Genomic DNA, 13770 nt, shown 5'->3' with positions numbered 1-13770 from the left:
CTCCTTTATTAAGGTCAACGTGATTCTGTGTTGTATACAAACATTATTTTGGTCTTATTGGGACATTTTTTTAATCATGTTGATTAAAAAAACATTTTTTTTTACTTTTATGTGATTCATAAAAGTAAAAAAAGGTGCATCTTATTATTATTATTGTTATTAATATTATTGTGGTTGAACTCTGGGAAACAGGACATTCTGTCTCGATTTTCTGTTCTTCAGTCACAAAACCACTCTGTTCCCTAAGCAAATGCAAGATTAAAAACTCTCATTGACCTGATTTGAGTCTAATCTGATTTAGAATAATATAATAATATATATTGTTATTAAAAACCATGTTCCCATGATTGTGACAGTGGGGTTTCTGAATGTCTGTTGGTAAAAAAAGGTTAAAAACCACTCACATCCTGGTTACTATTAGCAAATTAAAGGTTGGGATAAGAACCTTATTACAAGGATATGATGTTTGCATGCACAACAGATAATTGAAATCACTTCAAAGACCAGATTATGACAATAAAAATAAGTCAAAAAACATTCAATCCATCAGGCGCCCTTGGAGTTTTCAGTCGTTTACTCAGTAAACAGCCGAATGTGCAGTAAAGCAGCCGTTTCCTCCCTTCAGCCAGATTGTCTATACCACTTTGTAACGTGAACGCACACACAAATGCACAGCGTGATTAATGACTGCACTACAAAAAGATTTACACATTTAAAAACAGCTGTTTCCGGATCCAACTGAGACAAACACATTGTTCACTCTTCACTCTCATCAACCACCAGCTGCTATTTTGTACCAGACAGAAGTCACACAACGCGAGGAAAGATGGTTTTAAACTGTGATTGAGGAGGTAAACATCCCCGGAAATCGTAAATAAATCTCTGGTGCCCTAAAAACAGATGAGCTCTACAGCTGATTTAGAATAATGCTTTTCAGAGTAAAGGCTGCACATGTAAAAAAAAGCTGCAAAATTAGCTTTGTTAATGTTCTTCTACACTATTTTAGAAAGCTTTTTATGGATCGCAGTGAACGTCATGACAGACATTAAAATAATTATACTTTATTGTATTTTAAATAAGAAAGAAACTCACTCTTTGACTACAAGTTCCAGCGAATGCACACTGTATATTCATGGTCTGAGAGCGAGACACTCATTATTGTTGATTGCTGAGGACTAAATGTGCACATAAGTATTAACAAAAGGAGCTCTTTACTTTGCTTTACACATCCACAGTATAGTTTCACGGAGAGTAAATTATTTATGCCGACGAGAGAACTTTTCTTTTAATAATCAGAGGTGTTTTCTGCTGCTATTAGCTGCACTGCTTCGGGCTGCATGATAAATTGCTGTTTGATTAAATACCCAGAATTCAGTGCAAGAATCACACTGTCATTGATTGTTATAAATTACTATATTTTTCTCTTTTCAAGGGGAAGGGTAAAAGAAAAAGTGTTATGCAAGTAGCTTGACAATCAATAGCTTTGGCTTTTTTAATATTTTTATTATCTTATCCTTCTGGTATTGGCTCTTAGGTACTTTAATTCTAATAATATTATTAAGGCTGCAACAATTAATCAATAAATGGATGATGAATAAAGGAAGAGCAGTTTATTTTAAATAATTAAACCAAGTTTCAGCTTCTTAAATATTTTAAACCAAAATGAATGAGTCTCAATGATTTATTTGTTTATATGGGGCAAAGAAACCAGAAATCCCTTCATAATAGTTGAATAATCGATTAATCATTGATGACTACATGTGTTCCCCAACACACTTGGAAGGGAAGGCTGAGGTGAGAAATACTCAGTTGGAGCAACTTCACCAATAATGTTGCTAACTTTAACGCACTGTACCTTTAAGAGTGAAAACACTGTTCTCGCTATAACGGTCCGATTCATAGGTGCAAATGTTTTCAAACACTTGTTTTCTGTGCACTTCTCGGTATTAATGCAGTATATAAACACTGGGCAACTTATATTAAAACATGATATTCCAGAGGCATAAATGTATTTTCCTTCCTTTCACTCACATGAAAAAATACAAGTCTTTCCAGTGAGATTACAGTTAACAGAAGCAGCGCTGCCTCCAGAACATGATTAACATTTTCTGTTTGTTGTTCCTCAAACTTTTAGATCTATTTGCATTGCATGATTTGGCCTGAAGGGTTTTTTTTGGCCTCTCTCTCTCTCTCTCTCTCTCTCTCTCTCTCTCTCTCTCTCTCTCTCTCTCTCTCTCTCTCTCTCTCTCTCTCTCTCTCTCTCTCTCCTCTCTCTCTCTCTCTCTCTCTCTCTCTCTCTCTCTCTCTCTCTCTCTCTCTCTCTCTCTCTCTCTCTCTCTCTCTCTCTCTCTCTCTCTCTCTCTCTCTCTCTCTCTCTCTCTCTCTCTCACACACACACACACACACACACACACACACACACACACACACACACACACACACACACACACACACACACACACACACACACACACACACACACACACACTCATGCACGAACAAACACTACAACATTCATAAACTTTGATGTCTTCAGAAAGTAGAAAGTAGAAAAGCTGCTCAAAAGCTTGGATACAGGATTGAGTGTAACTTCTGTGAAATACCATGAAAATAACAACAAAACAAAACAAAACTTTTAAACATATTCATGCCTGGTTATGTATGTACATTTTAAAATAAAATAAAGGGATTTAAAAACATAAAGCTGATTTATGTATTTGTCTTCACAGAAGCTATATGTTCCTTTACAATGTAGAAACAAATTAAAAGCAGCTTTGAAAAGTAACAGGTGTGTCATATATCCTGTGATTATGAAGCCTCACACTGCCCTCTGCTGCTTATATTTATATATATATATTATATATATAATACATATATATGATATTTTATATATATATATATATATATATATATATATATATACATACATATACACATATACATATATATTATATAGGCTTTATAATCACAGGATATATGACACATCAGCTTTACGTATATATGCATATATATATACATATATATATACACATATATACATATACATATACATATATATATATATATATATATATATATGCACATGTACTATAATTTCCAGGAAAACTACAGGTTTCCATGTGGAGAATCAACCTTTTATTTTATTTAGAGTTAATCAATGTGTTCTTAAAAGGAATAGTTCAACAATTTATGAATAAGATATAGCCTGTGATAAGTGAGCTTTGTTTGTTTGCTCCAATTTTTCAAAGGAAAAAATAAGAAGCTTATTGAAAAATGTTAAATGGTCTGTTTTAGTTTGGGGTTTTTTTGTGCTGCCTTCAGCACGAATGAGACTATTTTCTGATTACGTCTAAAGCCAATAGTGGTTTTCATCAGTTTGACATTTTTGTGTATTACATTACTGGATTGTCACACAGTAATGTCCTCATCTCAGTCTATTATCTCCAAAAAAAGGAGTGAACGACTTCTGTAACTGAGCATAAAAGCCAGTCTTATTTTTTTTCTTTGCTGCGTGGACAGCTGAATTATTTTTTTGATATTCAGCATATCACATCGGTCTGTCTGCCACTGGCTTTCTCTCTCTCCTGATTGCGCTCTTTCTCAACATCTCACGGTGAGAAGAGAGTCTGACAGGAAACGTCTCCGTCTATCTGAGTTGTTAGGTTTGCTTGAATTACCTCAACGAATAGACTGAAAATGAAAAGACATGAAATCAGCCAGGCAGCAATCCAGGTGTGACAATATATGAAAAAGCAATAAGGGAGGAAAATAACAGACACACAAACACGCACTGACGCAAACTGTGACACATTCGCTCAACCTCATCGTCTTAGTGAATCAGAAAAGCTTTCTCTGAGGTGCAAAACTGTGGATATGTGATAAAAGCATTTGTTGTTGTTGCTTTGTGTGTGTGTTTATGCTGTATCTTAAAAGCAGCAGCACTGAGTGAAGGACATTTTTCTTTTATCCTTGTAGGAAGAAACATAACAAAACAAAATAATTATAATGTTTACACATTTAGCCAAAGGTTATAAAAGAAGAGCTTGTATGTGAGGAGTTTGTGTGAGTTTGTCACCTGGCAGTGAGGATGCGGATTGGAACAACCCATCATGGCTCCTTTATTCTCAAAAATCTACAGAGACAGAAAATAAGAGGATTGGTTAGTTTTCCTCTGGCTGAAGAGTGAATCAAAATATGAATAGCAAAATTTCATTCAAATATGAATAATAATTTTAAAATCTAAATTGAAACTCAGAAGACTGTCTTCATGCAAACGCTACAGGGCTGCAGCATCAACCAAGAACATTGAGAAACAAGTCTTTCATACTAAATACAACAACCAGGGTTCCCATGGGTCCTTGAAGTCATTGAAAAATTACAAGGCCCTTGAACGTTTTTCAAAATCACCCTTAATAGATGTCATTGAAAGTGCCAGAAAAAAGTTAACTTGATATTTAGCCAAATTTCTCCCTTGTTTGTTACGACACTACCTACTGTTTCATGCCCTGCATTGCTTGACGTATGTAGACTACGCAAGACAATCGTCGAGTCAAAATTACTAGCCATGTTGTGGACACTCTCTGTCGTTGACGTGAGATTCCATGCAGAATAATGAGCGAGTAATGTTAAGCGAGAGAGAGCAAATGACGTGATGTCTGAGAAATGAAAATTCCAAGATCTCTGTCTCGCCAAAGAGAATTACAAAGACTGACTTTGACCAAGATCCCAAGGACAATCACTTGTCCAGATGTAGAGCGTGCTGCAAATCAATTAAATGGTCACCATAGGCTTAGAAGTTGCCCTCCCATCTATTAATAAAGTATTCTGATTCTGATTCAGCTGTGTCAGCACATTGGGACCTTGAATTTGATGGAGCTGGTCCTAGAAAGTCCCTGAATTTGATGTCAACCAAGGTGTGAGAACCCTGAATAACTTTTCTGAACTTGTCATTATGAACATGGAAACATGCTTATTATTATTAACCATGGACAATAAAGATTATTATTAAAGCACCAACATCTATCACCCCATATATAAACTATAAGATATTTCTGAAGAAATGTTCCCATATTGTGTTGATCTATAAATAAAAGATAAATATTTAGACACAATACAATGTTTAAAGGTACATATTATGGGCTGAAATCCACAGTACACAGCACAGATTGGTCACGCGATCGTGTCAAAACTAACAAAATAAAATATGAATTTTGGATCAGTTCAGCAGCGATAGTGCAATGATTTATTCATTATTGCTCCGACTGTTTCTTGGCTCTTCACATGAACATGTACTTTACATCAGCTTGTAACCTCAGAATCCATAAAAAAACATAGCATCTTAAGATCCCCGGCACGCAAATGAGAGGAAGTGATCAATATTCGATGGAGAGGTAATATTCAAATGCGGCTCATATTAATGTTGACATCTTATTTTAGCCCTACTTTCCTCACTGCTGCTACAGTTTGGCTTTGTGAGTTCGCCCCAGAGCTATCATTAAAATTTAATCTAATGCAATACAAGACACACGTTAAAATGAAAAATCGGAAAGAGCAGAAAACCGGATGATCGGTTCGAGGTGAAGAGTTTATCTTTTTTTTTTTAATTCCTTGTGCACTTTTACAAGCATCAACCACTGAGAAAAATCGAATCTGTAAAACAGTGTGTTACCTGAACCCAGGGGTACGTCGAGCCAAGTTCCTCAACAAGCTCTGTCCACTTGTCGATCACCTTGACAACCTCATCTTTTTTCATGAGAGGGAGGGTGACATCAGACCAGGGATGGAAACACATGACCTTACTGTAAAAGAGGAGGGTGAAAGAGAAGACAGCAGGAGAGAGGTTAGATATGGCCAGGTACCCTGAAACCTGAGGTTTTAATTTCGGTTTGGTTAGATTATCTTAGTTTAGGTTACCAACATACAAAAAGCATACTCTGTAAGGCTTTACATGCTTAATGATAAAAGACAGAAATTGTCTTTTATCATTAAGCAAACGTACATGTTTTGGACGTAATGGAGTGGAATCTGCCTGACACATGCGATTAAAACTCCAACTCCAGAGTTCGATGCACACATGCTGCATAATGAGTCTATTCAATCCATTATTCAGTTGTTTTCGGGTGGTTTGTTCAGGAATATCTTTAAAAATGAAACAGCTTCACTTCAGGCAAAATACTCTGGAGGCTGTCATATTTATTATTAGTATACACTCCTTTGTGTTGTTGCATGTAAGTGAACACATAAGGCTTATTCAAGCAGCTATGACTTTGAGTGCAACTGAATGCCAAAGTCAATACCTTAGAATCACTTTTTACACAGGTAAAGCTTCCTTACTCCCTGCTCAGCACAAGTACGCCGGTTCTCAGATAAATATGATTAAACTGGATTTTAGTGTTTGAAATCATATCATATTTCCAGCATCTGTGGATGTTTTTACTGAATAGTGTGGAGACATCCCCCTCTGCTGGTGGTACATGAGAAACACACATCTACTGTATAATATATAATGTATACAACATGACTCAGCTTCAGTGGGCTGATTAACAAAATGAGTGGATTATGATGGTGATGATTATTACAATTAAATGAGAGCTGAATGAACCAGAGCAAAGTAATTGCACTCCTCTGCTCATTTATAATTAATCGTAAATTTGAATGCATTTTGTTGCGTCACTCGATAAATTCTAACTTTCTAAACACATATTAATTTATAATAATATGTGTTTGCACAGTATAAAAGCTGATTCTGAGAGACAGTTGACATTTCCATTTGTCATTAAGGTTCACTCTTACCAAACACCCCTGGCAGCTTTAGACTGGAATAAAGGGTGTTGACACGAACCTGTAGAACACAACAGAATAAAATATACAAGTAGTTTAAAAATATAATGATGTGTAAATGTAGCTAACTGATCAAGATGTTAATTGAATAACGGCATCAGAATTGACACTCACCTGGATCTGGAGCATGAGGCTGGAGAGCAGGGAAGTCGTTTTCAAATTCAAAAGTGCTGTCATAGTCTGGATTTACCTGGAGGGACATAACATTCATTCAACAGAAAACCAAGAGGCTAGAAGAGTTCATCTAAAGATCTACCTGGTCTTACCTCTCCATTAGCGCGTGTGTTTCCAGGACAGAGTGGGTTGTGGGGGTCAAATCTGGGAATGTGCTCCTCAGGGGGTTTTTCTACCTGACCCGCCCAGGGTCTCTTCATGCGGTGAGCCGACACCAGGACCCAGCTGTCCCGAAGAGGGTTGTAACGCAAGTGCTGGTGCTCTGTGGTTTACCAGACATGCAAGAAGACAAGACAAGGTAATACAACATAAAACATGGATTTTTTTTTATAAAGTGCCAGTTCAAAATGTTTTTATTTTTGTTCTATATAAGTAATGAACCATTATTAACCACACAAAGCACTGAAACTTTAAAAATGAGGGAAGCACAGGATGGATGTTTGCTGTTGCAGCAGGAGCAGAAATTCAAAAGAGTGAAGGCAACAGGAACTCCAGTCACGAGGTTGCACAGCTGTCTATGTGTGTGTGTACACAGCGAACAGATCACAGTCTTACAAATCAGCGTCATAATTACCTGATGTCACTGATCAACCTGACATCAAAAATATACTGATTCCAGAAAAAATGCAGTCCTTAACAAAACTCCATTGAAAGGAGTGCCAATTAGACACTGACTCTCGTATTGAACACCGCTGCTTCATGGTAGAATGGAGCCACAGACATTTTATGAATTGCTTTGACCTACCAGTAAATTCGGCAGGCAAACGATTCACGAAGCATCGCTGTGATTCGCAACATTACTCACTTTGTAATTATTTGCTCGCAAGTAATATACATTTTGATATAAGCTAATGGAACAGTAATTCTAGAAGCTGTCAATATCGACGGAACGAGTCCAGGAGAAGTTCAACAGTAATGGGTCTCACTTATTAGTCTGTTCGTGTGTAGTTCAGCAACGTGAAGCTAAACTGTTAGGTTTTAAATGGGGGTCTGGATTTCTGCTGGTACCCCTATTGAAATAAATTAGCTCTTTAAGTTTGTTTTGTCGACAGCGTTGTAAACCTACCTTTTGGGTCGAAACGGACTTCTTCTGTGCCGCTCATATTCATTTCGAGAGTTGTCACCTTTACATTAAATCACTGAACTCGTTGTATCTCTTTGTAAACTTTAGGTAGAAGCTTCATTATTGCCCATTGGTTTTGTCAACACCAGCCTACTTCCGGTTGTTAGACAAGCGGAGGGGGACGGGTGACATGCTGTTTGGGACGAAGATACGTTCAGAGAATCCTACAAATATCCAGAAACACTTTGCGCAAACGCCACCACAAGTCATGATAGCACAGAAAACTTTTTTTTTTAAATGTATATTAAAAAATATCCGTTATGACGTATTTATAATGTAAAATTAAAAGCGATTTTTAAAAACCATAAAACGGGGGATTTTACAGAATGCTGGCAACCTGAGAGTTACCGCTGCTTGCTCACAGAACTCGGCTGCTGATTGGTGCTGCAGCGACTCCCCGCCCAGAACCAAGCAGGAAGAGCCTGTCAGGCTGATTCCGCGCCTCCTGAGCTGATGGTGTGTTTTCACATGTAGTTAAACCTGCTGCGTCCGTTACACTGTCTGTACGCGCCGTCTCAGTCATGTCTGTGTTAAAAAGCATTTTTAAACTGTTCGTGTTCGCCTCAGTCGCCGCCGTGGTCGCACTGCTGCTGCAGCATTGGATGGCCACCAAGCAGTACGTTTTCAACAAAGACGACGTCGCTAAGTTGGCCAAACAGTATGCAGGTGAGCCTGGTTGTTGTTGGTTTATGTGTGCAAATTGAGAGCTGCACGCCACTCACATGTTAAAGACCAGTTTCCTTCCCTGACCTCTTCAGTGACTGTAAACATGTGTGCTCCTCAGGACAGGACCATGAGCAGGCCTTCTCCAAAGTGGTGGTGGAGCTCAGGAAGAGGTGGCTATTTATATCTCCTTTCACTCATAACCTTTATCTAAGCGCATTATCATGCATCAACTGATTTGTGTACTTCAACCTGCTTCAGCCAAAGTATAAAAGATGCAAAAAAAAAAGGCTGCACAAAGGTCAAAAGGTACTGGTGTTTGAACTGATGTAATGATAACAACTCTGAGCAGGATAGTTTATGTGATGTTCACATTAATCTTCTACCGCTTCATCCTCCACATGAGGGTCACAGGGGGGGCAATCCCAGCTGACATAGGGCAAAAGGCGGACCAAATAGAGACAATCATCCATCCACTCTCACACCCATGGTCAATTTAGTTTGTCCAATTTGCTTAATCCCCAAATCTGCATGTTTTTGTACTGTGGGAGGAAACCGGGGAAAACCCACACACACACACTTGCAGGCAGAAAGGCCCTTGTTCCAAACTGGTTGCAAACCCAGGTCTTCTGTATTTTGTTTTTATTTGCTTTCACATTTAAAATACACACTTTGAAGTTGTCACTTGTTTTTTTCCGTTATAGTTACTGAACCCGTCTTTCAGCCTCTGTCTTTAATCATGTTCTGTCATGTTCAGACATTTGAAACCACTTGCAGATTTGCAGCAGGGCCTTGTTTTGAGCATAAATCAAAATGAAAACGGCAAATTATAAAGACTGTAGATGTTTCAGGCTAATTCAAGAAGAGTAGTGTCACCTTTAGGTTCTCATTCTTGCATGACATTATAGAAGTTAATATTTTGATGGTAACTCGTGGTAACGCTCAAGCTTGATTTAAACAGTGAAATCAAATCAGTCAACACGTCTGTCAGAAAAATCTTGACTGCATATTTTGTTTTAGTGCCCTCACTTTTTCCACTTTCCTCAAGATTACTTTTAATTATGTCACTGATAAGTTAAGTATCATTAAGATGTTACTTAATAATGTGTATCACAGGGATTAGGAAAAAAGATTAAAATCAAAAGAGGTGGTGTGTTTCTCTGTTAATCTAACAGATCCAGAGTTAACTTTGTTATTATTGTAAGGCCTTTCAAAGTTAAATAACTACAATTTACTTTTCAAACTGGTGGTGCAACTTTAATCCCTTCTTTGCTCCCAGTTTTATGAAGCTATATGATCTAAGTAAGGAAAATAAGCCAATGAGATCTGTAGTCAGGGAGTGGAGATAATTAAACCTCATGCTCCCTGAGGCAGTGAATATGTTTTTTTAGTGGATTATATGAGTGTTTGTAGTTGATGCTGTGTGTTTTTTAAAAAGATGGGATAACTGAGTGTGAATGACACAGGTATCCGGGCCATATCCTGCCTGACGAGGACCTGCAGTGGGTGTTTGTGAATGCTGGAGGCTGGATGGGCTCCATGTGTCTGCTCCACGCTTCGCTCACAGAGTATGTGCTGCTGTTTGGTACTGCAGTGGACACAGGAGGACACTCGGGTGAGGAGGGAGGGGGTCAAAGGTCGGGGGGAGGGTTTGTTGTGCCATACATCCAAGGGAAAAACAAATGGGCTATATAGGTCATTTTGATGGCAAGAAAATTATCAAAAACTTGTTTTACTCACTGTCCACTATATGTAGTCATAGTTTCTGAAAAAAATGTAAACAACATTTCTTATTCTTATTTTATTGTTAATATTTCTATTTTCTATTTGAAAATTGTTATTTATATATTTGTATTTTGCACCAAGGGAGTGGCACCCAAATTTCGTTGTCCACAAAATAACGACAATAAAGGCTATTCTGATTCTGATTCCACTCCTTGTTTTTCGCAGGTCGTTACTGGGCTGAGATTTCTGACACCATCATCTCCGGCACCTTCAGACAGTGGAAGGAGGGCACGACAAAGAGTGAAATATACTATCCTGGTAACATATTAACTTAATTTCTATCTGAATATTGGTCTATTAAATAATAAATATTAGGATAAATGCATCTTAATGACAGAAACAAGAAAGACTTGCTATTGATTTAAAAGGCTTGATGCAGCAACAATATCAGTGTCTGGACTTGGGCACTTATTTTTCATTCAAAGTTTACATTTTAACAAAGTTCTGTCAGTAGCACAAAAGAAATGAGGTTCGATAGCTACTCCCAAACTCGGTTAATATCACAAAAGTAGCCTTAATTTCAGTTGATACAACAATATTGAAGATCCATACCCAGCCCCGGAAACATGGAGTGTTGTCCTTTCCTTTCCCTTAATGTTAAATCTCGTGTCCCACAGGTGACACTATCGTTCACACTGCAGGCGAGGCCACGTCAGTGCAGTGGACCGCAGGGACGTGGATGGTGGAATATGGCCGAGGTTTCATCCCGTCCACGCTAGGATTCGCTCTGGCTGACACTCTGTTCAGCACCCAGGACTTTGTCACAATGTTCTACACTGTACGAGTCTACGTGAAGGGAATGCTGCTGGAGGCCGGTACACTACTTACAGAAGCTGGAGTTTTCTGAGGCACCCTTTTTTTTAAGGCTCAGAGATCTACATATGGACAGTAACATCAAAGGTTTAATTTGGGATGCTGTTCTATCCAGGATGATGCACACATCTGTGCTGGATACTTGCAAGTTTAGTTTTAAAAAAAATGTACCACAATTTCTAGACAATCCACCATTGATACCATTATCATCATCAAAGTGCTTTCCCCTCATTTATGCCTTTACATCACACTAATGTACTTACTTACCAGAAGAGTCAGCATTCCTCTGAGAGCACAAACTGCCTAAATATTCTGTGAGGTCTTCAGAACCTTGCAACCACTTACCCAAATATACGGTAAACAAACCTTAATTTGACTCATAAAACAAATGCAATATTTATATAGTACAAAACCACTATTTTCTTAGTAAATATCTATTTCCTTTTTATGTGCTTGTTAATTCTCTGTAAATTAAGAACGTGTTTGTATCAAGCTTCATTAAGACCATTTCCTGATCATCACTGACCTGTTTGTACTATATGTTGCAGTATATGTACCAAATATACTGTATAACTGATCATAAATGGGGAATTAGCTGCTCAATCTCCACCCTTTCTGATAAAGTGGTTTCCATGGGAGTGAGAATATACATAAATGACCCCAAAAATATCCAACTTAATTACAGCAGCGACTGCTTGGTGTGTTCTCAGATGGGACTGTGGACAAAACAGAAAAAGTGCTGGACATAAAAACCTCAGTGTACCTTAAACTGACGAGCAGATGTGCAATTTACTGTAAGGTAACGATGGAAACTGTGCTGGAAGAAATAAATATTTCTGATGGAAAATGATAAAAGTCTGTTGATCAAGATTGGTGTAAAAGAACTGGCCAACAGTACTGACCATTTATTGTCAGTTATTGGCATTGAGAGGTCAGCTGATGTTCACGCTTTCATTTTATACAGCTTTATCCTCCACATGAGGGTTGTGTACAAATACTTTTATTACTGTATTTAGGTACAAAAGTCTTTGTTATATTTATTTCTAGTAACTTTTACTTTAACTCCACTACATTTCCTCTAAGTGTCTTTGTTACTCGTTACTACCAAATAAAATCAGTTGGTATTATGGTCTGTATTTATATAGAGCTAGTAATAGTCTTGATGAGCTGCTTTACACTAACACTTTTAAGACTTTTAAGTAAGAAATATTATAAAAAAGGTAACTTCATCTTCTACCAAAGTCATTTTCTGGTAAGATACTTTACACTGTTATACAAGACTAAATGCAGTGCAACCTGGAGAAAACCCACACACACAAGAGGAGAACATGCAAACTCCCTCAGTCGAACTGGTGACCTTCTTGCTGGTTGATGTTACCCACTGCACCCTGTGGCCCACTTATAACTGGCACCCGCTTCATTTCTACAGGTGCAAATACTACTCTGCAAACAAATCCCAGCAAGACATTCATGATTACTCTTGCTCTGCTAAACAAACAACAACTACAACAAATGCGGGTAATTTTTTACGAGGTAAACAAAAGGTCAGTAAGCTCACAGAATTGAACATGCGACGCGTGGAGTTTTTGTGTAAAGCTTGGATGAGGTGTGAGTCAGTGAGGAGGAGGTGGAGGTTATTCAATGAAAGTAAATGTCAAGACCGATACAAACAATGTGTATTCTGAAAAGGTCTGGGTGATGAGAGAAAGTATATGTATTTTATAATCATGCATACACAAACCACTGCTCATGTATATACACACACACACACGGTGATGTCCCTGCCCATCTATTCATCTGTGTATGTGTTGTGTTGCCACATTATCCCAGATATAGATTTAATGTCAGTCTAACAAAGTGGCCTGACCTCACTGCTCCCCTTCTCTTTAAGCTCTTTAAAGGAGATGTATTCAGAATCGAAGATAGGTGACTGGTGCTGAAATACCAAGCTGCCCGTGTGGCAGACGCACCTTAATGGGAGCGACGACGGCCTCGTTGACTAATCTCCTCACTTCTTCCAGGGTGATAATGGCCTCCCGCCACATGCTGGGACTTTATAATTGAACACACACACAAAGAGAGACACAAACAATCAAGGATGTAATTAGAACATGTTACACAGGGTGGAAACAAACATGGTTCCATGTCTGAAAAATCAAATAACATAAGAAAACTCAGTTCACTCACAGCAAAGATAGTTACTGCTCTCTAGTGTCACAAACTGAACAATTCAGTTGAAATCAGCTGAAAAATATAGGAGATAATGTCTAAAAAAAGCAAACAAATAAGTAAATAAAAATAAAAACAGCAGAAACAGGAAAACAATCGCTGACTCTGCATTCCCAACTAAATATGGGCATATTTATATTTGA

General features: G+C 37.9%; 2 protein-coding genes across 3 annotated transcripts in view; one reads left to right on the top strand and one right to left on the bottom strand.

The window, feature by feature from the left end:
- galt (galactose-1-phosphate uridylyltransferase) overlaps nucleotides 1-8881 on the bottom strand; it is a 31499-nt gene extending 22618 nt beyond the window's left edge. Inside the window, exons 1-6 of one of the 2 annotated variants that reach the window (XM_044016833.1) lie at nucleotides 8860-8881; nucleotides 7107-7276; nucleotides 6955-7030; nucleotides 6793-6841; nucleotides 5669-5798; nucleotides 4076-4132 (exon numbers count right to left, since the gene is read on the bottom strand). In XM_044016833.1, coding sequence (XP_043872768.1) covers nucleotides 4076-4132; nucleotides 5669-5798; nucleotides 6793-6841; nucleotides 6955-7030; nucleotides 7107-7214 — 420 coding nt within the window. In that variant the 5' untranslated portion in view covers nucleotides 7215-7276; nucleotides 8860-8881. Of the gene's footprint in view, nucleotides 1-4075; nucleotides 4133-5668; nucleotides 5799-6792; nucleotides 6842-6954; nucleotides 7031-7106; nucleotides 7277-8080; nucleotides 8254-8859 lie in introns of those variants that run through there. The other variant, XM_044016832.1, reaches the window with a different exon arrangement.
- Nucleotides 8544-12248, top strand: sigmar1 (sigma non-opioid intracellular receptor 1). Its single transcript, XM_044016835.1, has 5 exons — nucleotides 8544-8803; nucleotides 8922-8973; nucleotides 10267-10415; nucleotides 10751-10843; nucleotides 11203-12248. Exons 1-5 carry the CDS (start codon nucleotides 8659-8661, stop codon nucleotides 11430-11432), a joined length of 669 nt encoding a protein of 222 aa, XP_043872770.1. The 5' UTR covers nucleotides 8544-8658; the 3' UTR covers nucleotides 11433-12248.
- The last annotated feature ends 1522 nt before the right edge of the window (nucleotides 12249-13770 follow it).

The sequence above is a fragment of the Solea senegalensis genome, unplaced genomic scaffold, assembly GCF_019176455.1.
Source record: "Solea senegalensis isolate Sse05_10M unplaced genomic scaffold, IFAPA_SoseM_1 scf7180000014842, whole genome shotgun sequence".
In the NCBI taxonomy this organism is placed as follows: domain Eukaryota; kingdom Metazoa; phylum Chordata; class Actinopteri; order Pleuronectiformes; family Soleidae; genus Solea; species Solea senegalensis.
This window is presented reverse-complemented; position numbering and strand designations above follow the sequence as displayed.